The sequence below is a fragment of the Eublepharis macularius genome, chromosome 17, assembly GCF_028583425.1.
Source record: "Eublepharis macularius isolate TG4126 chromosome 17, MPM_Emac_v1.0, whole genome shotgun sequence".
NCBI classification, from domain to species: Eukaryota; Metazoa; Chordata; class Lepidosauria; order Squamata; family Eublepharidae; genus Eublepharis; species Eublepharis macularius.
Window position 1 is genome coordinate 34,308,598 of NC_072806.1, and position 27,657 is coordinate 34,336,254.

The following is a 27,657-nucleotide window of genomic DNA, read 5'->3' on the forward strand; positions in this document are numbered from 1 at the left end:
GTGAGGAGCCAGTTCCAAATGATTGTCATTCTCAAACAGAACCGAAGAAGTCCTCTGTCTTTCCACAGGCCATCCTGGTGATGGTGGCAATGGAGAAATGGCTGTCAACAATTCTACGATTTCTGGAGTCTCATCCTCTGAAAAGGAGGTAACCAAAGTGGAATGCCACCTGAGAGTTGGAGATGGAGTTCTCAGAACCTTGGGTGGACTCAATGCAACCAATGTGGTCGGAACGGAAGAGGACTTTTTCCTCTTTTGCGACTTCAAAGTTGACAGGTTTATCAACATACTTCACTTTGAGCTTAGCCTTTTTCTAAGGCAGCTATGACTGGCACCAAGGTGGAGCCATCGAATGAGCGACTTGATCCGACTGGTCCTTCTCAGTGGTAATAGGCTGTCATGTATGCCAGCATACCTGCCATGATTGTATTTTGCATTTTATAATGGTCAGTGCTGTTTGGTTCTGTTTGCCTGAATTATATGCTGTAACTCTGTGTGCCCATCTGAGAGTGTCTTAACTTCTGATATTAATTGCAGGACAGCCAGTGGGCCCCTCCATTATCTGTTGAAAATATGTACTTTCACTTTTCTAGCAAGTGTCCCAGAGATTGGAATATTTCCTTTGTATTCCATGTAGTCTAAACTATTTTGTTCCCATGCAACCTGTTTGGGGGTTTCATGCCAGAATGTCAACGGACCCGGGAGGGTGGGAAGTTTTCCTCTAATAGCCAGACCTTTGTTTGAATTATCACTTCTGCCAATTTCTGCACCTTCGGGTGAACACCTGTACTGTATGGATCTCAATAAAGCTACTTCAACTGGAACAACTAGTGTTAACTGTGGGGGCTTGAGGGACCTAACTGCCAGGGACTGACACAGGCACCAAGCATGCTGGAGGGACCAAGGAGCCCCATTCTGGGTGCTGCGGGCCATTATCTGAGGCATTATTCTAGGAGTTGGTAATGCCCTACAAGGCTGACTCCCAAAGAGCTACTTTCAATCATGATACCCTTTCATGACAGACCTTGGGCGTAAACTGTTTACAGACCACATGCTGCAAGGTGTCATGGCCTTTGCCTAGCCATAACAGGCATTTTTCATGCTCATCCAATCGGGCCATCTTGATGCCACAATGTGAACACTGTTTGAAGAGATCCTTCGAAGCCATGGATCTGAGGGCTTGAACTCTCATAGAAAGGTAGGAACTGAGGAGCAAACCAAAGACATGTCCTTCTTTAGTAGTGGCGAAAGAAGAACTGAGGGAGGGAGCTGCTTGCCCTTTTATAGCTGCACCTGGGGAAAAGTGCGCAAAAAGGCTAAGCAGGCGTCTCACACCTTTAGGAGCTTAAGCATGTTCGTGGCTGGCCTGCGCATGTGCAGTTCCCACACAGAACTGCACAGAAGACATGGTGATGAACATGAAGGCTATGATTTTTTCATGAAGGTGCTCACTCAGCAGAAGTCTCTGCCACTTAAAGCATGGCTGGTGACCTCTTTCTTGGCTTTCTGGCATTTAGTCAAATAGAGCTTTTCCAGAAACTCTCTTCCCTGCTGTTTATTGATGACTGCAGCCGGTTCTTTTGCTGGTGTCAGGCCCTCTCTGACCAGGCCAGCAACTCTGACCAGGAGGGCTTAAAGGAAGAGCCTGAGGAGCCAGGACCAGGGAACCAGGAGAACCAGCTGTGTCAGGAAGGACGCAATGCTGCAGAGACACCTGTTGACTATCCTTCAGTAATGCCAGAGGCTGCCCTGCTACAGTTGAGTCTGAAAGTGAGCCCTCGCTGCCAGCCCCTGAGATACCCACTGGGCTCTGCCAGGCAGGACAGGAAGCCAGGCCCACAACTCCCACAAGATCCTCTTCCACTCCACAGAAATAGCGGAGGCATAGGACCCAACTGAGGTGGCACAAGAAGAGAAGGAGAGGAGCCAGACTGGCTGTGCGCCACCTCCCTGTAGATTCAGAGCAGAACACTGAGAGTGGCAATTCCTCTCAGGATCCTGGCCAGGGCCCAGCACAGTCTCAAGAGTCTTGGCACCTGTCAGCAGATGCAGCTGAGCCAAATCACCACTCAGCTGAGTCTTGAGAAGGCTGCACTGCTGGATTAACTGGTCCACTAGATGCTAGCTCTGTGCCCCAAGCGTCCAGTTCCCAGCGTAGACCCACTGCCACTCTGAGCTCCTGAGCCTAGCTGGCCAGGCCAGTGGCCCTACTCCAGAGGAGGCCATGCTGGCCTGCAGACTGCAGGACAACTGGTGCTCATGCTGAAATCTATTGTTGTTTTAATACCTGTCTGCAAAATGGTGATCTTTGTATGTATGGTCCTTTTTTATTTTAACTGAACTGGTCAATGAGTACTACATTCATGTCAAAGAAAATGGGACTTCCATTTGGAAATGGAGGTGGATAAAGCAATAGAGCCTCGTGGTACCTTAGAGGCTAGCAAATTTATTGTAGCAGAAAGCTTTCATCAGCCAAAGCTTGCTTTGGCAGATGCATGCATGCATCACATGAAGCGGACTCTCTGGCTCATGAAAGCTTCTGTCACAATAAATTGATTAGACTTTCAGGTGCCACAAGACAACAGGTTAAGAGGTTCTTGGTTTGCTTCTCCTCCCTACCAAAATAAGAGACCACGTGTAAAGCAATAAAAAAGGAGGGCGGCTGTCATTTCCAGCAATGCATTCTCCCCATTCTTCAGAGGAACCATGCTGAAATGAACAGCAGCAAGTCATGACAACATATGCTCCCCAGGGGCTTGGAACCCAAGAGTTAGATTTGGCCACCTCTCACTTTGCTGCCTTAGATGGCGCCCAGAATCTCCTTCCAGAGGCAGAGGAACAGCTCAGGAGAAAATCATGCCTTTCCATAACACACAAACCTATAATCCAGCCTCAGTCTTTGGGACATGGTGAATACTAGCAAAGGAAGGGGCCTGTGCTGTAATGCTTGTGAAGTACAGCCTTGTTGGTAGAAAGTGTGTGCGGGAGGGGGCGGATAGAATATTTCCTATACACACAAAAACCCCACACTAACCATCTGACAAGACATTAATCACTAACCATTTTATATTCCACAAGCGATTAAACAAACGTCTGTAATTGCAAGCAGACACAATACACCAGGCAGCAGGAAAGGAACTGCATTAAAAACGCACAGTAAATTTTACATAGAGATAAATGATCTGATCAAAGAGTAGTTTAAAAAGAGCTTCATTTAATTTATTTATGCAGATGTAACATGCCTTGTTTGTGGAGGCTTAAGAGCAGCATATCATAGCGCACCCAAGAACATTACAACTCAGGTTTCTTCCCACCAAACTTTCAAAGGCATTCAGCAGCACATACAGATAGATTTCAAGGTAATGCATCTATTCCATTTTTATCCACTCTTTCTCTAAGGAACTCTGTTGACCTTACAGGGGACTACCTTCCTCCTTTTTATCCTGACAACAACCCTGTCAAGTAGATTAGGCTAACAGATAGTGACTGTCACAAAGTCAGCTAGTGAGCTCTATGGTTGGGTGGAAATTTGAGCCTCTATGTGCTGAACTGAGGCAGAGGCATATGTGCATGCTCACCTTGCAACACAATACTCAAACAAGCCAGACTGAATGAGCTGGGTGTATCTGCCCAGGAAAGGGGCCATAGCTCAGTGGTACAGCATCTGCTTGGCATGCAAAAGGTCCCAGGTTCAATCCCTGGCATCTCCAGCTAGAAGGATCTGATGGTACGTAATCTGAACGACTTCCATCTGAAGTCCTGTGGAGCTGCTGCCAGCCTGAGCAGACAATACCAACCTTAACGGAGCCTATGGCCTGATTCAGTAGGAGGCAGCTTCATGTGTGCGCGTGAGCTGATTTTTGTCTGTGCGTGCCTAGAGAGGGAGCAGGGTCTAACGCTTGAGCCAATTAATTTGCTGATTACAAGCCAATTAAAACTCACTGTCCTAATGTTTTTACAGCAAGGGATAGATTAAGAAAATCTCCTTCCTCAGCTCCAGCCGCTGAACAATAACCATGACCCAAACGTTTCTTGACATTATTAAGGTATTCACCTTTATAGTCATTTCAGCCCCATAACAAATTTGAAACTGAAGGTGTTTTTGGAAATTTAAAGCAGCATCTAAGCAGTAACAGCAAATGGTCGCCAGACAGTATTGGAAGGAAACAGTAAGATAACCCCTCGCTATTCCCCAAAAGGTGAATTTCAATTTGACCCATTAGTACATAAATGTCCATACAAAACCGCAATGTCATTTATTCCCTCCTGCCATGTGTATATTTGCAAAAACTTCTTTGGTAATCTTTAACCTTTCTCATGCCGTATCGGCTGTCCTCCCAATCCATTAGTGCTAATGGCTTTGCTCTCACTTTAGCTGTTAGTGCTCATTAAGGCGTTATCAGGTAACAAGAGAAAACAGATGCCCCTAGCTTTGCTTTTTATTGTTATTTTTCTGCTAAATCACTTCTGCCAGGTTCCTTTATAAAAAGGAAATAACAGATGCTATTAAGTGATGAGAAACCTGGAGGACCTTTGTTAAAAGTGACAGTACTACACCATTTCCCTCAGCAAAGAAGATTTTATGATACAACTTTTTATAGTTTCTGATGACTCAGTATCAAGTTGTTGAAAATGTGGAGGTTTTGAAACATTTAGTTGACTTACAGTAGAATCCTAAATATTCATACCTCCAAGTTCACTGAAGTCAACGGGCTTAAGAAAAGAGTGTAATTGATCAATTAAAGGGTATTGATTAATGGGGAAGCAGATTGTTTTAAATTTAAAATATTTTAATACATGATATATTTACAAAATAACATATTTTAGAAGAGGGATTCCTCCTTCTGTTAGTGGTTGGACTAGGATGTACCTGACCCAGGTTCGAATCTCCACTCTGCTGTGGAAGGTTGCTGAATGACCTTAAGCCAGCCACTCTCTCTTCACTTAATCTCCCTCACAGGATTGTTGTGAAAATAAAATGGAAAAGTGGACAATGACGACCTCAGCCATTTTGGGTCCATGCTGCAGAGGTAAGAGGGGTATAAAAATCTAAATAAAACAAAATATTGTTGCGATAAAGGGATGCATTTTCGAGGATAAAACATGTTTTCCCCACGAATTATCTCGTTCATATGCTTTCAAGCGCTGATCTGGTGTCTGTTTCTTCCTTTCTCACCTCTCAAGTAGATGCAGGAACGGTCAGTTTGCAACTCATTGTCCTGAGTGCTGCTAGCCAAGCACTCAGGACAGTGGTACGTCCTGTGACAGTGGTAGGGCTGTGATAGATAAAAACAGCACTCCAGTACTCAGGAAGGTGACCAGGTCCTGGATATCACCTTTGCTTCTGTCACCATTTTAAAATGTCCTCAAGGCCCCAAATCACCAACTGTGAACACTGCCAGATGGTGAAAGGGGTTGCCAGTGCAGCTGTTCTCACATGAGCCTCTGGGTGAAGCTGTGGAACCAGCACAACGCCATGGGCATCACTGTGCCCCTGATGTCACAAACCACAAGATAGCCCCTACAGTTTAGAGAATATCTTCGATACAGACATCTCCATAGATATCTCTACAAGACACTCTTGCCTAATCAGGAGCCGTGGTCCAAGGATCAAATGTAGATCTAGATTTGACCTCTTCAGAAGTTTCAGGACACGAGTCCACGACTGGTTCCGAACCGAGAGACAAAAATATGTCATGCTGGGGCACAGTGTGCTACCCCAAAAGTGAGGGTCTAAGAAGTTTCTTGGACAGCAACAGGCAAGAGAGGGCCAGGCAAAAATGACTGATCTGCATTGGACACTTCCAGAGCTGTACCCACACATCACTGGATACTGCTTTATTGTTGCAACGTACCAGTCATTTGCAGCTGGAGGGGCTTTTCCACACCAGCAAATTTAGTTGCAAAAGATTGCTAGAGCACAATATCCATCAACGTGTGGATGCAGCTCGAGTCAGGCTTGCTCCTGGATCTGAGATAAAAGAATAAGAATGATAATCTCCCCTCTGCTGTGGAAGCTCACTGGGTGACCTCAGGCCAGTCATACACTCTCAGTTTAACCTACTTCACAGGGTTAACTGTGAAGATAAAGTGGAGGGAAAGAGACGGAGGTAAACTACTTTGGGTCCCCACTGGGGAGAAAGGGTATAAATGAAGTAAATACAAATACAATAAATACAAATAAAGAAGAGATGTAGTTTTGCTCCAGGGCAAGAAATCAAAGAAAAGCCAAGCAAGTATCCAGTGAGGACAGCAAAAGTTCTTAAAACTTTAAAAGGGCTTTCCTTTGATGTTACACTGTCCATATGGTATAGTGGTTAGAGTTTTGAACTAAGATCTGGGACAGCCAAGTTTGAACCCCCACTCTGCCATGGAAGCTCATTGGGTGACCTTGGGCCACTCACTCTCAGTCTAGCCTACCTCACAGGGTTGTTGTGAGGACAAAATGGAGTATATAAGAATACTACAAGCTGCTTTGGGTTCTCATTGGAAAGAAAAGCAGAGTATAAATGAAATGAGACTGATAATTAGGTTTCGTATTAGGATTTTTGTTAGGATCTTTCTTATTAGCACAAATGTTTCTTATCAGGATTTTGCAGCTCCATATATTGCCCTTCCTCTCGCAGCCACCAAGAATCTCATGAGACTGGTCCAGGAGCTCCAGAACAGAGCCCAAATGCTCTAGCCATTGCACCAACTCTTCTTGCCTGTCGCCACTTTCTATTCCTTGCTGTTACCCCATTTGGTCGCCGTCCCATTTCACCTGACCCTAACCCTTCATCCCTTTTGAATAATCTTGACCCCCGCCTCCCCCAACACATTCCAGGATGAATTTTTGCTATCACAATTGTAGCTTTCTGTCCTGAGAAACTGCTCCCACTTCCGCCTCCAACAAATGCCTTCAATTACTATGTGAAAACCCAAATTGCTGAATCTCAAGGTAATTTGAGAAAATGATATATTTATGAGACAGTTCCACCCCCTGGCTTGTCGCCGCACTTCCCTCGCAAGTGATAAGAAGGGAAAACAAAAGGCAGCCTCTTTAAAAGAAAGTAAGACCTCCTTTGATCAAAGGTTGAATCCTAAACCATTTCATGTAGATAGTGCTCACATAATGGTGGCTTATTTAAGCCAGCTAAAGCATATAGGTTTAGCAAAGGAGGGAACAGGAAGGGCAAAGGGCAGGGGACGTTTAGAAGTGCCAAGACTGGTGGTCCACAAATGCCAATTTGCCACCAGGGCCCTGCAATCTCTTTCTGACGGAGGGCATTTGTGCACAAAGACTTAACAGTGAGCATGAAGAGAGGAGGAGTCTCTCGCTTCGTATTGGCTGAAAGAGACTCTGCCACCATCAATGCCACAAATTGCTTGGCACAGGTTCAGCCTCTGACTTCCCATTGATCATGAGGGATGGTCAGAAGAAGCACGAGCCTCTCTTCCTGCTTTTCTTGACCCTAACACATGATCTGCTGTAGCACAGTGGTTAAGTGGCTGGGCTCCGAGCCAGCACTCTACTGGTTTGACTCCCACTACTTCTATGAACTCCACAGGTGGCCTTAGGTAAGCCGTGCTTCTCAGCCCCAGCTCCACAGCTGTATTGTGGGGATGCTAATAACACTGACTTTGTTCACTGCTCTGAGTGTGGCACTAATCTGTCCAGAAGGGCAGCATATAACCACACTGTTGTGGTGGTGGCGGTGGTGGTGGTGATGGTCTTAACCAAATTCTCTGCAACTCCTCTGGGTAAGGGAAAGGGCTTTTGTTCACATTGCCCCATGCCAGGGACCACAGCGCAAGATTCTTGCCACTTGAAAATGTCTCCCAGCCCATTCCCTGTGCTTGCCAGTGAAATCAGTGGATAGGAAGGATCAGGAGGGACCACAAGTAATCGCTGATAAAGGTGCGCTTTCCCAGCAATCTAGCAATTAAAACTAAGGCCTACGTGGTTTAATTCCAGCGACACAGATGCAGCAAAACAAAACAGAAAACTGGAGGCACAGAAAAGACTGACTAAACCTTTATTCCAATGTGAGATTCCTGAGACTTAGATCTCTTCTTCAGATAGGTGCGTGATGGAAAATCATCCAGGGAAAGGCTGGGAGGGGGATACATAGCTTCCTCTTTGCAGTCATCAGTGACCAGTCAGGATGTCTAAATCCATACTGTTTGTTTGTCTGTTTATTCACTCATTCATTCATATATCCCTGACCCCTCAACGGGGATCTAAAACAGCTTACATTATTCTCATCTCCTCCGTTTTATCCACACAAAGTAGGTTAAGCTGAGAGAGAGTGACTGGCCCCAAATCACCTAGCATTCACCGCTCACCCAGTGAAGATTCGAACCTGGATCTCCAGGAGCCTGTCTAACACTAACCACTACACCAAACGGCTCTCACATCACATGAAATTACAGTTAAGATTCTCTGAGGTCAAACAAATCAACTTCAGTCCACAAGTTTGTAACCTGCAATCAGGCATCCTTACACGTTCCCCTTCCTCTAGCAACCCTTCCAACCTCAGGAAAGTTGATTCCCAGGGTGCAGGTAGGTAAATAACCATGTGGTTGTGCTGGCAGGGGGGCCAAAATTGCTGCCTCGTCCCATTTCCAAAAGTGCCAACCCTACCAACACATGAAGGACCCCCACCCATGCAGCCTCCCAAACCCACATGGCTGTTAGTCTCCATGGATCCTGCAACCCCTGGAATCGACTTTCCCGAAGCAGGTAGAAGTGGGGAGGGGGCAGGAAGGGTCCTGGATCATCAGAGCCTTCTGCTGATGGATCACCGGACAGAAAACAGGGTTAACATACCTGTAACTTATGTTCATCGAGTTCTTCTGTGCTGACACACATGGGGACTGCGCAGGCGCAGGCCAGCCGCCGGAGAATTTTCTAGAGCTTCCATGGCTCCGAAGGGGCCGTTCGTCGCGCGCCTCAGCGACCGTTTTCCCGCCCAAACGGTCACGTGATCCTCCAGCGACCAACGGCCCCTTCCCTCAGTTCTCCCTTGCCGCCGCTTGACCAACACACCTCAGCCGTAACACCTTAAAAACACCAATATCCGTTACAGCCATCACAGTATTGTGCATTGGAGTTCACAGCGGGGTAGGAGGGAGGGTTGTGTGTCAGCACAGAAGAACTCGATGAACATAAGTTACAGGTATGTTAACCCTGTTTTCATCTTCGTTCTTCTGTGCCTCCACACATGGGAGTGTACCAAGCTTCACACAATAAGGAAGGCGGGGGTGAAGTCCAACACAATTTTATTAAGCAAACAAGATCAACAATAAATAGATATGCATATATACATCTATGTAAAAATACTGTGTAAGGACACATAAATACTCAATATTTACATATATACACACCCCCAGGTACATATATACACACTTTCACTCAAGGGTACCCAACAGGTACGTCAAGGAAGTCAAACCAAAACTCCCTCAGGAAAAAAGGGAGTGTAAGACAGCCTTGGCCACAGATACATCCTGCTCCGCATTGACATCAACGGCGTAATGCCTGACAAAGGTGTCTGCAGAGGACCATGTGGCTGCTTTACAAATGTTAACCAGGGGCACCCCCCTGAGGAGTGCCGAAGAGGATGCTTTGGACCGCGTGGAGTGGGCTCTGACATGAAGCGGGCAAGCCACCCCTGCTAGGGAATAGGCCTTGCTAATGGCCGTCACAATCCACCTAGACAGGGTCTGCGAGGAAGCCCTGTTACCCTTGTCCTTGGCCCCAAAACATACAAACAGGTGAGGACTGGAGCGGAATCCCTTCGTCCTATCCAGGTAATAGGCTAGGGCCCTCTTCAAGTCTAGGGTATGGAGGGCCTTTTCCCCCTTAGAGGAGGGTTGAGGAAAGAAAGCAGGCAGTGAGATATCCTGCGAGAGGTGGAAGGCGGACACCACCTTGGGCAGGAACCCAAGGCAGGGACGCAGGACCACCTTGTTGGGATGAAACACAAGAAAGGGAGGGTCAGACCTCAGTGCAGACAGCTCACTGACCCTTCTGGCCGATGTGACGGCCACCAAGAATGCTACCTTGTAGGATAGCATATCCAAGGGGCATGTAGCCATCGGTTCAAATGGAGGCAACATGAGACGTGAGAGCACCAAGGACAGCGACCACTGAGGCACTGGCGCTGACACAGGTGGGTAAAGATTGTACATGCCCTTAAGGAACTGGCGGGATTGTGGGTGAGAAAACACCGTAGCACCCTCAACTCGGGTGTGAGCAGCTGATATCGCTGCCAGGTGGACCTTGAGGGAGGAAGCCTTCAAGCCCAGGCCACGCAAGTGGCACAAATACTCGAACACCACCCCCAAGGGACTGTTGTCAGGCACCACTCCTCTGGCAAGTGCCCAGAGCTCAAACCTGCGCCACTTGGCCGCATAAGCGCGCCTAGTGGATGGCCGACGAGCATTCAGGAGGACCCTCTGTACCTCGTCAGTAAAGCCTATCGGGGAGGAACGATCCGCCAAGCCGTTAGATGCAGCTTCCTTGGATCGTGGTGGACCAGGCTCCCGTTTAGGAGAAGGTCTTGCCGAGAGGGCAGACTCACATACGTCCGTTGGGACATCCGCAGGAGCTTCGGGAACCAAACCTGCCGTGGCCAGAAGGGGGCCACTAGGATGCAGTCCGTCCCGTCCTCCTCTATCTTGCACAAGACCCTGGGAATCAAGGGGAACGGAGGAAACATGTAGTGCAAGCCCTGCGTCCACGTAAACTGGAAGGCATCCCCAATAGAGAGGGGGTCGCTCCCTGCCCTGGAACAGAACGTGTGGGCTTTGGTGGTCGCCGCAGTGGCGAACACATCTATCACCGGATGACCCCACATCTGGAAGATCGGCCCAACGCACTCTACGTTCAGTTCCCACTCGTGTTCCAGTAAAGGGACCCTGCTGAGGGCATCTGCCCGGGCATTGTCTGACCCAGCCACGTGTATAGCACGGAGCGACACGCCGTTCTTGATAGCCCACTGCCAAGTGAGTGTGGCTTCCCGGCACAGGGCCATGGACACTGTGCCCCCCTGCTGATTCACGTAGTACATGGCAGTCGTGTTGTCCGTCTGCACCAAGACCTGACGATTTCTCAGCAGTGCTGTAAGAGACACAAGTGCGAAACGAATGGCCCTTAGTTCAAGCACATTGATATGGAGGGTCTTTTCCCTGTCAGACCAGACATCTTGCACCGACACATCACCACAGTAAGCCCCCCATCCCAACAGAGAGGCATCAGTGGTAACCGTGATGTCATGGTGTTGATACCCGAAAGGGGTCCCTCTAAACAAGTTGTCATCAGACAGCCACCAGTCCAAGGAGGAGAGGATGACCCTCGGGATAGAGAATTTGAGGGACGGAGGGTGCAGTAGAGCATCATACCTCCGCACAAACCAGTTCTGTAGAGGGCGCATACGCAGCCTAGCGAAAGGCACCACAGAGGTGGCCGCTGCCATATGCCCTAGTAAGCACTGGATAGTGCGCACAGACTGGAACCGGTTCCTTTTAAACATGGACACTAGACCCCTTAGGGACCGAGCCCTCTCCAAGGGGAGCAGGGCCTTACCCTCCACAGAGTCTAACAGTGCACCAATGTAGGACACCTTGCAGTTGGGCACCAGTTTGGATTTCTCCAAGTTCACCAGGAGCCCCAGGCGTTGGCAAGTGCTAAGTACCAAGCCAATGTCCTGCACCAGCCTAGACTCTGATTCAGCCACGATGAGCCAGTCATCGAGGTACGGAAAGATGGTACAGCCTTCTTCCCGTAGGAAGGAAACCACAGGGGCCACACATTTAGTGAACACTCGTGGGGCAGTGGACAGGCCAAAGGGGAGCACCTTATACCGGAAAACCCGTTGCCGGTAAACAAAGCTCAGGTACTTCCTGTGCTCCTTCCGTATGCCCACGTGAAAGTATGCGTCTTTTAAGTCCAGAACCGCAAACCAATCCCCCTGTTTTAGCAAGGCGATCACAGCCGCCAACATTACCATTTTGAATTTGGTCACCTTGAGGAAGGCATTAAGGCCCCTCAGATCTAAGATGGGACGTAAGCCCCCATCCTTCTTAGGGACCAGGAAGAACCTAGAGAAGAATCCCTTTACAGAGTCCGCATAGGGCAATTCTTCCACAGCACCCTTGGCCAAGAGCGACACGATCTCCGCATCCAGCTCGGCCATAGTGTTATTGACAGCTGTCAGGGGTGAACTGCATCTAGGCAGCTCAACGAACTCCAGCCCGTATCCCAGTTCAACAATAGTTAAGACCCATGAGTCAGATGTTATTGACTCCCACTCAGAGAGGAGTGGACCAAGTCTGTTCGAAAAGTTCGGGGATACGGCTGGCGTGACCCGTCAGTACTGCCTCCCGGTGCCCTGCTGATCCTTCTGCTGGGCCGGTTGTTGTGCCGGACGAGGCTTGAAGGGCCGACGCCTCCTCTGCTGTTGTGCGGGAGGGTAGGGCCGCTGTTGGTAGGCAGGATACTGCTGGTAGCCCGGCCGCTGTTGATGGTATCTGCCCTGGTAATGGTAAGGGCCAGATCGGGGAGCGTACCGTGACCTGGAGGAGGGCTTGTCCGCTGGAGCCAGACCCAAAGACCGCGCCGTCTGCCGGTCCTCCTTCTTTTTCTTCAGGGTCTCGTCGGTCGCTTTGGAAAAGAGCGAGTCCCCCTCAAATGGCATGCTCTCCACTCTGGAACGCACCTCTTGGGACAGGGCCGTAGACCGCAACCAGGAGTGGCGCCTGAGGACCACCGCCGAAGCCATCCCTCTAGCAGCAGTGTCAGCAGCGTGGCTTCCAGCGTTCATCTGCTGCTTAGACAGCCTCACAGCCTCTGTCTGCAGCAGGGACACCACAGCCTTCTGCTCAGGAGGGAGGTCTCGTGTATAGGATGCCAACTTCTCCCAGAGGTACAGCTGGTACCCTGCCATGATGGTCTGATAGTTGGCAATCCTCAGACCCAGGGAAGAAACAATGTACTGGCGCCTGCCCATGGCATCCAGTTTCTTGCCCTCCTTATCGGCAGGTACCGAGGAGTGACCCGATCGCCTGGGGTTGAACTCCTCTGTGACCAAGGAGGAAGGTGGAGGGTGTTTCACCAGCGCCGGCCAGGTACCCTGCTTGATCTTGTAGAGCTGCTCAATCCTCTTGGATGTTGGAGGTTGATCGCAGGGCACCTGCCATACCTTCTCCACGATTTCCTCAAGACCCTCGAGCATGGGGAAGCCAACGTATGCCGGGTTGTCTCCGTAAATGCGTTTGAGGAGCTTGTCCTTGGTCTGGGGAACTGCCGAGGAGATGTCCATCTCGAGAGCCTTGGCCATCCTTGCCATCTGGTCGGCGTAGATGCGGAGGTCCTCGAATGGCGAGTCCGCAGATGGTACCAGCTCCTCAGCTGGCGATGGTTCGGACCAGGACTCCGACTGGTAGCCGCCAAAGCTCTCCACATCCTCCTCATCGGAACCGAGCTGGGATTCCGGAACCTGGTGCGGAGGGGGAGCCCACGTCGACCTCGATGTCGAAGGCCTCGGTTCCGACACGGAGAAACCCGCAGGTGCCCCTTCCCACTGGCAATGGTATGGCGAGGGGAGGTAGGAGGCCTGTCGATGTCGGGACGCAGTGGACCGGGCCGATCGGACACTGTCCCCAGACCGACGTCGCTCACGACCGGCAGCTGGTGAAGATGGACGGGCAGGGGAAGGACGGCTCCGACGAGGAGACGGGCTCGGTTCCAGCCTCGGCGACCGAAGAGCAGGCGATGTTCGGATCCGACGGCGCGGGCTCGGCTCCGGTCCCGAAGAGAATTCTGCGGGCACCGTCTCGAAGGCCATCGGATCCGGCACCGGCACGGAGATGTCTTCTGGCTCCGGGGAATCCAGATGAGGGGAAGGCGTGTGAGGAAGCACGATGACCTCTTCCTGGGGAGCGGGATGCGGCGACCGGTGATGTTTGGTCTTCTTCTTCTTCTTCGCCGGTTCCGAAGAAGACCTCGGAACCGACGCGCTCCTCGCCTTCGAAGGGGACCTCGGCCTCGATCTCTTAGGTTTTACCGGAATCGACCCGGTCGTCGGTTCCGATCGGGGACTCGGTAGACGGATCCTCGGTTCCGATGTCGGTCTCGGATCCGACCTGGTGGAAGATGCGCTACGGGGCGGCCGCACCGGTCCCTGCGCTGGAGAGGCCGCTCTCGACGCCGAGGCACTCGGGGGACGCGGTTTCGACCCCGACCTCGCGGAGGCCACTGAGCCAGCTCTGGAATGCCGTTCGGCAGAGGGGCTAGGGCCGGCCTTGGAGGAGGGCAACGGGGCGCCTCCGGACATGACCTTCTGCCACAGGGAGGAGTTAAGACGGGCCTTGCGCTCCTGTCGGGCCTTGCTGGTGAAGCCCTGGCAAATCTTACAGGCCGTTACATTATGGGTCTCCCCCAAACAGAACAGGCACAGTTCATGGCCATCGGTCTTGGCCATTTTAGTGTGGCATTGGAGGCAATGCTTGAAGAGAGCCTTTGAGGCCATCTTCAGGGGCACGCGAAAGGAAGGTCAAAAACAGTCCGAGTCAAATTACCGAGTCCACAACAAAGTCCAAACGAGATCCGAAGAATAGTCGAGGTCACGAAGTCCGAAGTCAAAAGCCAAGCAATCAGTCAGAATAAAGCACGAAGCACAAAAGCACAGAGCAACGAAGCTCACGTTCTCTCCAAGCGGCGGCAAGAAGAGAACTGAGGGAAGGGGCCGTTGGTCGCTGGAGGATCACGTGACCGTTTGGGCGGGAAAACGGTCGCTGAGGCGCGCGACGAACGGCCCCTTCGGAGCCATGGAAGCTCTAGAAAATTCTCCGGCGGCTGGCCTGCGCCTGCGCAGTCCCCATGTGTGGAGGCACAGAAGAACGAAGATGAACTCATGGTTTCTGATCATATGATGCATCCCAACCAACTATGGTTAGGGGAGTGGCCTGCATTTGGGCAGCCACACTAACTATAGTTACATTAATGACATCTTGATTATATGTGATGTCTGAATAGAACCCAAGGGAAAAAAGACTGTGCTCTAATGATAATGAAATTAAGGGGAAAACATAGCGTCTCCTTTTCAGTCATGGTAAAGGAATGTATCATAGACCGCACAAGTTCAACAGAGTACTCTTTCTGGGGTGGAGACCTACATCTGTCTTGAGCAAAGCGAAACCTGTGATTTTTCTCCCTGTCCAACCACAGCCCTGTTGGCATCGACACCCGTCTTTACAAAACACACACACTTCTCTTTTCTGCTCTGCTTGTTCCGAAGGAAATGGCATGACCTTTGCTTCCCGTCCCTTTGCGGGTTACTTTAAACCCTTGTTTTGTTGAGGGCTCTCAGGCCCAACAATTAAAAAAACTCCCTTTGCAAGCTCTCTTATTGCAACTACCATGTTTGTCTCACAAAGAGAGAGGCTGGCAAGATAGAGGCTTGAGAGAGAGAGAAAACACCAAGCTGTTGCAGAGAAAAGAATGCACTGGGATAGCAACAGAGGTATACACATTCCATGGCAACAGCGGCAGCATTCAACATAGTAAGATTGCATTTAATAAAAACATAAGTTTGTAACCTTCGTGGACTGGCTTGCCAGAGGAGGTCAGGGAGGGCCCCGTGCTTCTGCCATTCCACAAAATATGTAGAACAGAATTATTCAGGAGGGCACTTTGACAAGGAATAGGGCTATATTGTAAAGGGATGTTTCAGGTAGATGCTTTTATACAGGGAACATGACTGTGAACTATACTACTGCATATGTATAATCTGTGTACAACAAGCATTATCCTGCTCTACCTGCATTGTTTTCTACTTGTTTAATATCATTTTCTGCATCGTTGGACGTATCACGTCTAACACTTGGCTTGTTTCAGATTTCTGTAATCCTAGTCCTACAGATCTCATGAGACGTCTCCTCCTATTGACTGCATTGACTTAGCACTGTGTAATATGCCTTGAGACTCAGAGAGAAAGGCAGACTATAAATGATGTCAATAAATAAATGCCCAGTGAACAGTGCAATGCCCAGTGAACTCTCCGAACACAAAAGGAGACTGAGTAGGCTTTCCAAAGGACACAGGAAAACAGAAAGATCTAACTACACATAGCAGTAGGTATAAACTCAGGAGTGGCGGGGAGCTTGGCCTGAGGTCCTAAACCAAAAGCCACAAGAACAGGATCTGGGCCACTGTTAGCAACTTAACAGTGATCGGCAAAGGCAGGTCATGTGACAGAAGCACCAGGGGCAGGTCTTCTCTTGGCCTGAGCAAAGGTATTTGACAAATTGATGGAGGGCAGGTCCATCAATGGCTATTAACTATGTGATGGCTGAATGGCGCCTCCATATTCAAAGGCAGTGGACTTCTGAATGGAAATTGCTGGGAGGCAGCAGCAGGTGGAGACTTTGTCTTGCTGCCCTGCCACAGACCTCTGAGGCCTCTGGCAGATCCCCAAATTGCTCAATATTGCTAACTCTCTACAAGTTACATCTTTGAAGGGGTGGAGAGAGGTGTCAATGTATTCTTGCCTCTAACACACACACATGTAAATGCAAACATGTGAATATTAAGACACCATGTGGTTCACTGCCTGACCTTTCAACATGTACCAGTGCAAAGCTCATCTGGAACAGAGGATAAAAGCTATAGGACAACCGAAGGAGAGAGGGCAGCTGATTGAACCCCCCTGGAGTTGGTATGCGCTGCAGGGACTGATTGTATTGACTTACTCTGTGTAATCTGCCTTGGGTCCCAGTGAGAAAAGTAGACTAAAACTTTTTTAAAAAAATAAGTAGGAGATAAGAAGCTGCACCTCTTAGGAGACAATTCAAGGGAAGGGGAAGAATCTAGCAGGGGCGAGGCTGGAAGAGGGAAGACAGAACATGAGCTGATACAGTTACACTCCTTCAGGTGGCCGAAACGCACTCGGTGCTGCAAGAGGAGTACTGGCAAGTAAATGGAAAGATGAAAAATGTTCAACTAGAGAAAACTGGAAAGATAAAATGAGAGAATACGTGGCAATGGCAAAATTAACGAATTATATACATAGAAGACCCGTTAAAGAATTTGAAAAGAAATGGGAAAATTACTTCGCTTATTATAGATAAAGTTGAGAAATAAAAGATATGAATTAACAATGTAAATTTGGACATGAGCTCGGACTGTCAGAGATGATAGAAAAGCTGTTTACTTTTAGTTTCAAATTTTTCAAAACAGGATATAGAAACATATATTATTTAATCTGACTAATAAAGTATAATTAGCATAATTTGGTATATTATAGTATATTACTGTTAGCATTAGAAATATGTTTTAAATAATTAATTTGGAGGTAAGAAAAGTACAACAACGAATATCATTAAATACTCTAAAATACAGTATTATATCTTCAATATTTGATTTTAAAGTGAGATACAGTAAAACAGAGAGAGGAAATGATTCTGGTTGTTATAAATCTAAATATGATATCTAAACAATATATGGTTATTGTATTCTAGGCAATCTTTGTAAGGGGTACCTTAATTTTCCTTTAGTATAATTTGTATTTCTGTTCCATTTTTGTTTTGTATCCCTTTTATTGTTTAGAAAATAAATATATTAAAAATGCACTCAATGCTCAGCTCTAGTACCTTCAGGGTTTTTTTTTTGCAGTGTGATCCACCTATGAGGTCGCAGAATGCACATCACCACTTCAGGCTGTATGTAGGAGATGTCATGTTTTAATGCTCCTTTCGCATCAAAAAAATTGTCAAGGGAAAAAATCTAACATAGGAGGGAAGGGAGAAAGGTGCCTTCTCCTTGCTGTGCTAATTTTCTACTTGCAGGCAGGTTTCTGTATGATACAGGCACACATACAGACAGGCAGAAAGACAGAACATGAACACACAAACACACTTTGGCCAGTGCCTGGATAGGAGAACCCCAGAAATCTCATCTTGCTCCACGATGAAATAAAACAGGGTTGCGCTTACCTGTAACTGTTGTTCATCAAGTGGTCTTCTGCACAAGCACAGGTGGCATTTGCGTGCGCACAGGCCATCCACGGATGTTCCAGAGACCCTAAAGCTGCAGGATGCTTGCCTAGCCTTTTTGCATGCTGTACCCCCATGCATGGCTTTAAAAGGCGGGGTAAATGGCTCCCTCCCTCAGTCCTCCAAGCTGCCAGTGCAGAAGTAAAGCAAGAAAGAATTGCTCACGGTGGGTAAGGAGGGAGGGGTGTGTGCCTGCACAGAAGACCGCCTGATGAACAACAGTCACAGGTAAGCGCAACCCTGTTTCCATCGTTGTGTCTTCTGTGCAGTCCCATGTGGGAGATTAGCAAGCTGATGTGCCCAGGAGGAGGGCGTGAAGCTCTTTATTGGCCAAGACTCTTCAGGACAGCCTTGCCAAAAGCTGCATCCCATCCAGAGGCCATGCTAATGGCGTAATGTTTGATGACTGCTGATGGCATTGACCAGGTGGCTGCTTTGAGCAAGTCGACCAAAGGGATGCCCAATTTGAAGGCTTGAGCCCTTCTGGGATGAGTCCTTACATGTAATGGGCATGTCTAGAAAGAAGCACAAGGCACGTTCAGCATCCAGAGTGTGCAGAAGTCTCTCTGCATTGTCCTGAGGCGTTGGAAAGAAGACAGGTAGGGCAATGACTTGGTTTATGTGAAAAGCAGAGACAACTGCTGGGTTGGAGAACGATCTTATCTGAGAACATCTTAATGAGAGGAGGGTTGAATCTCAGGGCTTGTGATTCACACACTCTCCTAGCTGAGGTTATGACCAGCATCTTGAGGGGCTTGAAGCGTTTATGCATGATTGAAGTGAGAACTAAGGAGAGACTCCACTGGGGAGCAGGTCTGGGTGCTGGAGGATATGAGTTTGCTAGACCTCTAAGGATGGACTTGCATTCTGGCTGGACAGAAAGAGATTTTCCATTGATATTATCATGGTAAGTGGAAGTGGCTACCAAATGGAGAAATTAGACAAGCCTTTGTCCCTTGACTGCACCAAACGGTGTAGAATAGAAAGCAATTAGGCAGTGACAGAGTTCAGATTGTTATCTTTCGCCCAAAGAGAATTTTTCCCCATTTAGCTAGATATGATTTCCTGGTGGACAGTTTCCAAGACTCCAAACAGGACCTTTTGAACTGGGAAGGAAAAAACTAATTTAGAGGAGAGGTGAACCAGGCTGCGCCCAGGTCATGGTGGAGTTCCACGTCGTCCTGCAGCAGGTCTGGGGTTAGGGAATTCTGCCCTGCGCCATTTGAAACGAAGTGGTAAACCAGGTCTGTCTCAGCCAATAGGGTGCTATTGTGATTGTTGAGCAACTTTCTCTCATCGTCTTGCTGAGTGTTAGTGTCATAAGAGGCAGAGGAGGAATGTAGACAGGAGGGGGCCTGACCAAGGAATCTGAAAGGTATCTCCAAGAGAGGCCTTCCCTTTTCCTACCCTTGAGCAGTACCGTGCGTACTTCTTGTTGAGATACATGGCAAAGAGGTCTATGGACGGATGCCCCTACTCTACAAAGAGCGGATGGAGCAACTTTGTGTGTATAGAACACTCATAATTCTGAGTTTTGGACTGATCAAGGGTATCTGCCCAAACATTGTCCTTGCCTGCTATGTGTATGGCAAAGAGATTTACTCGATGTTGGAGAACCCATCCCTATATTAATGAAGATTCCTGAGAGGGAGCTAGGGACGCTGTACCCCCGCCCCCCATCTGTTTAAGTAATGCATGACAGCAGTATTGTCCATGCATATCTGAACGTTCTCGCCCTCTATTAGGCATACAAGAGCTTTCAGAGCATAGCTTATTGCCCTAAGTTCAAGGTTGATATGCAGAGATGCTTCCTTTACCTGTCTGGTCCCAGAACAAGCACCCCAACCCAACAGAGAGACATCTGTGTTGATCAAGATTCTTATCGGGAAAGAGCCAAGTGAGGTGCCCACTAAGAGGCTCCGTCTGTCGGTCTGCCACTTCAGGGACCTGTGGATGAGTCTCAGAATGGAGAATCGCTTGTATGGGTTCTGCTTGTGTGGATGGAACACTGACAAACCAGTTCTGGAGGGGACACAGCCTCAGTCCGGCAAATGGAACTCAAAGACCTAAAAGTCTTTTAATTTGTTTTGCACTTTGGTGCCTGTATGAAAGGACCTTGTTCAGGATGAGGATAAAATTTGTTATCCTGTCTGGAGTGGGGAAGGCAAGGGCTTGGGAGGAGTCTAGGGCTGCCCCCACAAAAACCACCTTCCGTTGGGAAACCAGAGATGACTTCTCCCGATTGACCCTGGGACTCAACTGGCCTAGGATGGTTAAAACCAGAGATGTGTGTTGGGACAGTGATTCACTGGTTTGGTCCACTAGAAGCCAATTGTCAAGATAGGGGAAGATGGTATACCCATTTTCTCTGAGGTGCCTCACCGCTACTGCAGATATGTGGGGCAGAGAAGAGATGGAAAGGAAGAACCTTGAATTGGTATTTTTCGGAGCCACACTGGAAGAGAAGGAATTTTCTGAAATGAACATTTATTGGAACATGAAAATACGCATCTTTTAAATCAAAAGTAGTAAACCAAACTGGGACTTTCAGCAGGGGTAGAACATCCTTTAACGACAACATTCAAAACTTCTTGGAAACTCTGGACCTGTCTAAAATGGGGTGGGAGCCTCCTGACTTTTTGTCCACAGTGAAGTATTGGGAAAACATTCCATCTGTGGAAGCGGGTGGAATGGGGTTATATTATACAGGGGATACAGCGATGGGGATCTCTCTGCCAGAACAGATTTGGGTAGAGAGGTGTGAAACCCAAAGATCTAGCTGTCACCTTATTATCCTTAATCTTTTCCAGTGCCTCGTGCATGGTGGACAAAAAAGGGTCTGAACCTTCAAGGGGAAGGTCTTTTACCCTCATCCTATGCTGAGGGGCTAGCGCTGTGGTTCTAAACCAAGCTTGTCTATGAATGACTATAGAAGAGGCTATGGCTCTGGAAGAGCAATCCCCAATATGTCTGGCTGTGTTGATTTGTTGTCTGGAGAGCTCAGAGCTTCTCCTCACAAGATCTTAGCATGTTTTTGCTTGTCATTAGGAATTAGATTCAAATATGGGCCTATCTTTTCTTATAAGAAAAACTGGTAGCAGGCAATGATAGCCTCATAATTGCTAATTCTAAAGGTCAAACGTGTGGAAGCATAAACATTTCTACCAAGTATGTCTAGTTTCCTGCCTTCCTTATCAATCAAAGTCGAGAGGACCGTGCGTTTTGGAGGCCTTTCCCTTGGAGGGACTCTATGGAAATAGAATTGGTCAGCGGGTGAGTAAAGAGAAAACCTGACCCTACTTGTTTGGGCTCATATATGTTATCCAGATTTTTAGATGTCGCTGGAACTGAAGCTGGTCTGGACAATGTTTCTTTGGTCATGTCAAGCATCATGATCAGAACTGCTACAGACCCAGCTGCTTCTGAGTGAAGGATCTTGAAGCCTAGATCCAAAGAGGTCAGAGCAGAGCAGTTCACCTCAATTTCCAAAGATCTCACCATTTGAACTAAATATTCAGTGTACAAGCAGATATCCTTACTCAGAGAAACAGCAGAGTCCTCAGTAAGGAATTCTTGTGGAGGTGGTTCCAATGCAAAATCTGAACCAACATCGAAGTAGTCATCAGACTGTGTGGCAGGGTTCAACATCCTTTCCAGAGCACTATAGTCTTCTAGAATCGTAGTAGGAACCGATGAAGATTTTGTTTTACACTTTGGTTCCAAGTGAACCAGCACATAAGGGTCTTCATCATGGAAGATGTAATGAGGAGGTGGGTACATACCCAGTGAAACTTCATATCCATAATGATCCATAATAATGGTAAGAGGAACCATACGGTAAGTAATGGGACCAATGGCATCCTTGATGATTAGTCAGGTCCAGTTGATTATTATTGTCAGACAGAACTGAGGAATCTCTATGCCTTTCAGCAAGCCGTACGGAAGAAGGCGGTGGCAGGAAAATAGCTGTAGATGGTTCAGTGACTTCAGGAATTTCACCCTCTGAGAGAGCCGAAGCCAAAGTAGTGCAATGTCTGGGAGTTGGTGATGGAGTTCTCAGAACCCTAGATGGCCTTGATGGAATCAAAGAAGTTAGACTTGAAGAAGAGGATTTCTTCCTCTTATGTACCTTCAATGTCGAATATTTATCAATATGCTTTGACTCGATCTTAGCATTTCTAGACTGGCATCCCTGACTAGCACTGAGGTGGAACCAACAAGAACGAGGCTGGAACTGACTCTTCCTTCTGAGCCATGTCAGTTGCCGAACAGCATGGTGGAACCAAGGATTCACGGTGATTCTTTATCTGTAGCAAAGATCCACTTTAAGCTGTGAAACCCTTTCATGGTGTGCTTTGGGCATGAATTGCTTGCAGACCACACACTGCAAGGTGTCATGGCCTTCGTCCTGACAGAAGAAACATTTTTCATGCCCATCTGATTGGGTCATCATCTCATAACAGGAACACTTCTTGAAGAGGGCCTTCAATGCCATAGAACCAAACGCCATGACTGTGACTCTCTCTAAACATTACTAAGTACTTAGGTAAGCTCAAGTGCAGGATTGTAAGTGTAGTCCTCAATTCACATGCAGACTGTTCTTGTGCACGTGAACACCACTTTCACAGGCGCTCTCTGTGTGTGACTGCATCTGCAAGTGATTCCAGAGGGCAAAGTGCCAATTCAGCTCTGTTTTTGCTGTGAGAACAAGTACTGTAGGCTCCTTTGAATTGCCAATTTGCATTTCTTTAAGCCATGAGAAAGTGTCAAGATCTGCATTTCAATGAATGGATGTAGGGACAACTGAGATACCTTTAGCAGTTGATAACAAACTTGTGAATGAGTTCACGTGGAGCAAATTGGAAGTGTGACTGTGTAAGTGAGTATGTGGAAAGTTGGAGGGGGACATATGAAATGAGGTTCACTTGAGCATCCCTAGGTACTTAGTAATGTGTAGAGAGACTCTCACATACAGCTTCATGGATCCAAGAAGTGGAGAAAGGAGACATTCTTCTTCAGTGGTGCCAAAAGAAGAACTGAGGGAGGGAGCCGCTTGCCCTGCCTTTTAGAGCCACACCAGAGGGGGGGGGGAGTGTGTGAAAAGACTAGGCAAGCATCTTGTACCTCTAGAAGCTTTGGAACTTCCACAAATGGCCTGCGCAGATTCCATGTCAGACTGCACAGAAGACACGACAATGAAACATGAGCTATAAATGCAATAATTGCATCTGTCCCAGCATCACCGCCATCTGCAGTCTGAAGTGGCATGGTTCATTCTACCTTCTACATCAACTCCCACATTATTCTGATACATGCATAAACTAGACCTGAACAACAAATGTGAACGGGTAGAAAGGAAGGGAGTCCAAGTACTGTTCTGCTGGCAAGGCAGGCAGTTGCTCCCCCTTCTAACAGCAAGCTGATGCACTCACTTTGGCTGCACTGATGACTGTGGCTGTGTAGGACTGAATGTTGTCTCCACAGGCCCCACCACGGGACTGATGGCACCGGATCAGCTGCAAGAAGGAAGAAAGGGAGCCAGCAAGTCATTCCTTGTCAACTGTACAGCAATCATTCTAAACCAGCTGGATGTCTCTTGTGGATGCAAGATCCTGCCCCCTCCCCATACAGACTGCAAAAAACCAAGTAAGATGCTATAACTATTCCCCCCCCCCTATAAATAATCTTTTGGGTGCCACCCAGACTGTCATGTACTCAGCCTCGGGTTTTCAATTATAAGTTGAATAGTTCCTTAATGATTATAAACTTTAAAACTGGGAGGTTTGGGGATGGGGGGGGGGGGGAAGGGTTGGCTGCCCTCCTGCAAATAAATCTGAACAGATATAATCAAAGGCTTCATGCCGTGTCAACATGAAGGCATTGACAAGCAAAGAATCTGGAAGCAGAATGTCAGAAGTATTCAGGCATTTCTTTTTTTTAACAAAGGGAAATGACTCATGAAAAAACAGTGCATGATGCCAAGACAGTGAAACGAGAAGATGCGGATTGGTTATCTGAGGATCTGAACAACAGCTTGTATAGGGATTTCTCATCTCTGTACCCCTGATTATCAGGAGCCACCCTTTATGATGGATTTGTCCTGGCTTTCACCCTGTCATCTTTATGCTCTGTCATTGTCATTACCAGTGAAATGTCTATTTTTATAAAATGCTCAGAATGCGTGAGGAGGGGTGGGTGGGTCTGTCTTTGCAGAGGCTCCTGGGAAGGCTGCAAAGGAACTCTGCTTTTAGAAGTGCTGGAGCGCCACAGCAGACCACATGGTTTTGCATTCAGAAAGGCCCCACATTCGACCCTGCCTAAAGGAACTCAAGGTTGCAGAGCTGGGAAAAAGAGTTTGGGACCTTGGAGATTTACTGTCAAACAGAATGATACTGGACCCCAGCCTGTGGGCACCTTGGAATTCTGAGACAGGGTGGTGGGCGCAACCACAAAATGGCCACTATGGGAGGCAGAGCCACACACAGAGAGGAAGCTCAGGTGCAGGCGGACAAGGGGAGTAACTTTTTTTAAAGACAGTGGGAAATAGGTGCGTGAGAGAGAATAAAACCAACACTGTGGTGGTAGCTACTGCTGCTGAAATGATGTTTTAAACTGCACAGCCAAGCAGGTCTCCAACAGCCAATCAGAAGTCCTGCTGGGCAGAAGCCCCACATGGCCTCCTCCCACTTTCTAAAAATATTTGGTGAGTGGCAGAAATGGTACTGGCAGGCACCACCCTGTTGGGGAACCCTGCTGTACTGGATCTGCCTCAACAGAAGGCAGCCTCTAAGAGTCATTAACACCCATTATATATATATATATATATATATATATATATATATATATATATATATATATATATATATATATATATATGTAATAGGATCTCTAAGTATAACCAAATGATTCAGGAAGGTGCTTTTATAAAGAACACAGGACAGAGTCTATGCCACTAGGCATGCTATATATTATTTATTTGTTGTATGCATTATCCTGCTCTTACTACGTTGTTCTCAACTTTTATAATTCCGTTTTCTGCATGGCTTGGCATATCACGGTCAATATTTGTTTGACCTGTTCTTGATTTTTGCATTCCTACTACTATTGCCTCGCTTCTTAGAGCTCTCGTGCTGTTTGATTACATTATTTTACACCATGGAGGTTGCCTTCAGTCTCAGTGACAAAGGCAGACTATAAATAAAAGTAAATAAACAGCTATTGGGGAGGAGCCACCCACTTTGCATGCAGAAGGTCCCAGGTTCTTTCTCAGACATCTCCTATGCAAGGATATGCACAGAGGCACAATGAGCTGGATCCAACCAGATTTTCCATTGTGGGAAAAGTGAAAACCACCTCTTTTTTTGACTACAAGAAAAGGTTGGCCTTGTGATCATAGCCATGAGGGTCAGGGACGGCAGTAAGTAGGGGAATTAAGTGCAATTGAATGGGGGGAAAGCTGGATTCCCCGTTGGTGAGGACCAGATCACCCACAGCCACGGAAGTCAGCAGGTCTTGCCTCCAGGACAACATCGTTCTGAAGAGCAGTACAGTATACAATGAAGGGCAGCAACTCATTTAAATGGGCACCATCTGTTTCCCAAATTGCAGCCTGTTTATGGGAGCCATTCAGAACTGAGCCAGATTACTGTCATAGCCCCATCTTCTAATATGCATATTTCCATCCTGGGCTATTTTTCTTGATGTAATGCTAGAATGTGATAGAATTCTTGGGCCTTCAGAGTGTGGTCAAGGAAGAAAAAGTTGAGAACTGGTTACTATACATTTACTCATATTAATGTCTACAATCAGGCATCTGACACTTAAAGAAACAATACAAGGGCCCTGACCATACCAAAGGCTTAAAAATTATTTCCAGCTAGAAGCAACTCTCCAGAGCTCTTTCCCAAACCTGTTGCCTGAAATCTTTTCAGACAGACATCAGGGACTGGGCATGGGGACCTGCATATCCAAAGCACATATTCTTCTTGAAGAGTTACATCTGTAAAAATGGTTCAGCTAAGCAGACTCATCAGATAAAGGGGAGGGGGGGGAGAATCACCCTGTCACCTTCAGAACCTTGGGGGAGGTTCACAGCTCACAGGCAGATACTTTACATGCAGAAGGTCCCAGGCTTAATCTCATCTTAGTTAACTAAGCATCTTAACAACTTAGTTAACAACTCTCAGGTGTCGGGATAGACTTTTCTTTGCTTGAGACGCTGAAGAGTCACTGCCAGCCAAAGTAGGCAATACTGAACTACAGGAACTTGACAGCATTCCTATGGAATTCCTATGGGAATCCTCCAACTCAATCAACCTGCAGCTGCACAAAGGTTTCCTGTACCTTTAAACAGTCCAACGTTTTCTCCATTTACATCCAGAATGCCTAATGTAGTGCCACTCAAAGCCCACTTCTTAAGCAACTCTTGATGCTGAACTGAAACAAAGCCTAAATACGCATGACCCTGTTTGAATATAGTTTCAGGGGGGTAGCCGTGTTGGTCTATAGTAGATGAGCAAGGTTCAAATTCAGTACCACCTTAAAGACCAACAGGAGCTTCCAGATAAGCTTTTGAGAGTCACACTGCCTTTGGCAGGTACCAGTAGGACTGAAGATCTGTGTCATGGGCTGGGCTCGCCCAAGCTGATAGTCCAAGCACTAATAAGAGGCCAAAAGAGCATTCAAGATTCAAAAGCCAGGTCCACTCCATAGTCAGAGCACAAGGTAAATACCAGGGGTGTGTCCAGAGTCCAAAAGCCAAGTCGTGTCAAGTCAAGGTGCAGGCAAGAACAAGATGCAAGGGTCAAGGAAGTGGTCGCAGGCAATCAACACATTGCTTCCATGCCTGACAGTTTCTCCAGAATGGCTTTTATAGCCAGGCGTGATTTTCAGCCAGCTGCTGGGGCTCCATCCTGACATTATTCATCATCACTCTCCAGCAGCTGGTGTTGGCTCAGGAGACGAGCACTGCGCCGTCTCTCCTGCAGTTCCAATCTCTGGCATTGTCTGTGGCGTTTTTTGGGCGTGGGTGAACCTGGCGGGGGGAGGCCCTTGGCTGGACTGCACCTGTAGCCTTGGACATCCCTGGCTGAGCTTCCCGTGTGGTATTGGGGGCAGAGGGTGCTGGTGCCTCTGCCTCAGCTGCTGGCTGTGAGCTCTGATCATCCAACAGCTGTTGTTCCTGATCACCAGCTTCTGCTAAGTCAGGGCTAGGGCTGGTTACACAGAACTCCTCTTCTCCTGAGGAGTCCTGCCTGGCTATATGAGGCTCCTCTCCTCCAGAGGAGACCTCACCCTCACTGAGTCCAGACTGGGCCACGACAATCTCTGAGTCTCACTGGAGCCTGTTAAGTCTTCCTTCTTTCCTTTCCAGCCACTGAAAAATTGACTGAAACCTCCTTGGGGCAACAGCCCAGCTTTTTTGCTTAAACTCTGTAAAGCAGGATTCACCAATATGGTGCCTGGGGCACTATGGTACCCGACAGCATTTCCTCTGGCACCCACTGAGCTTTGCAGAAAATGGGCAGGGCCACTACAAGGCAGGGCATGTTATTGGCTGTCCTTATCCAAATGAAAGGGTTTTCACCTGCAAGAGCAGCCACAGACACTGTAAGATCAGAA

General features: G+C 47.8%; 1 protein-coding gene across 4 annotated transcripts in view; it reads right to left on the reverse strand.

Annotated features, from left to right (window-relative positions):
* Positions 1-27,657, reverse strand: part of BCAS3 (BCAS3 microtubule associated cell migration factor) — a 745,665-nt gene that overhangs the window by 587,811 nt on the left and 130,197 nt on the right. For 3 of the 4 annotated variants that reach the window (XM_055001161.1, XM_055001160.1, XM_055001163.1), the window contains exon 11: positions 23,469-23,552. The exons of the other annotated variant lie outside the window; for it this stretch is intronic. In XM_055001161.1, coding sequence (XP_054857136.1) covers positions 23,469-23,552 — 84 coding nt within the window. The remainder of the gene's footprint in view (positions 1-23,468; positions 23,553-27,657) is intronic. 4 annotated transcript variants of the gene reach the window in all.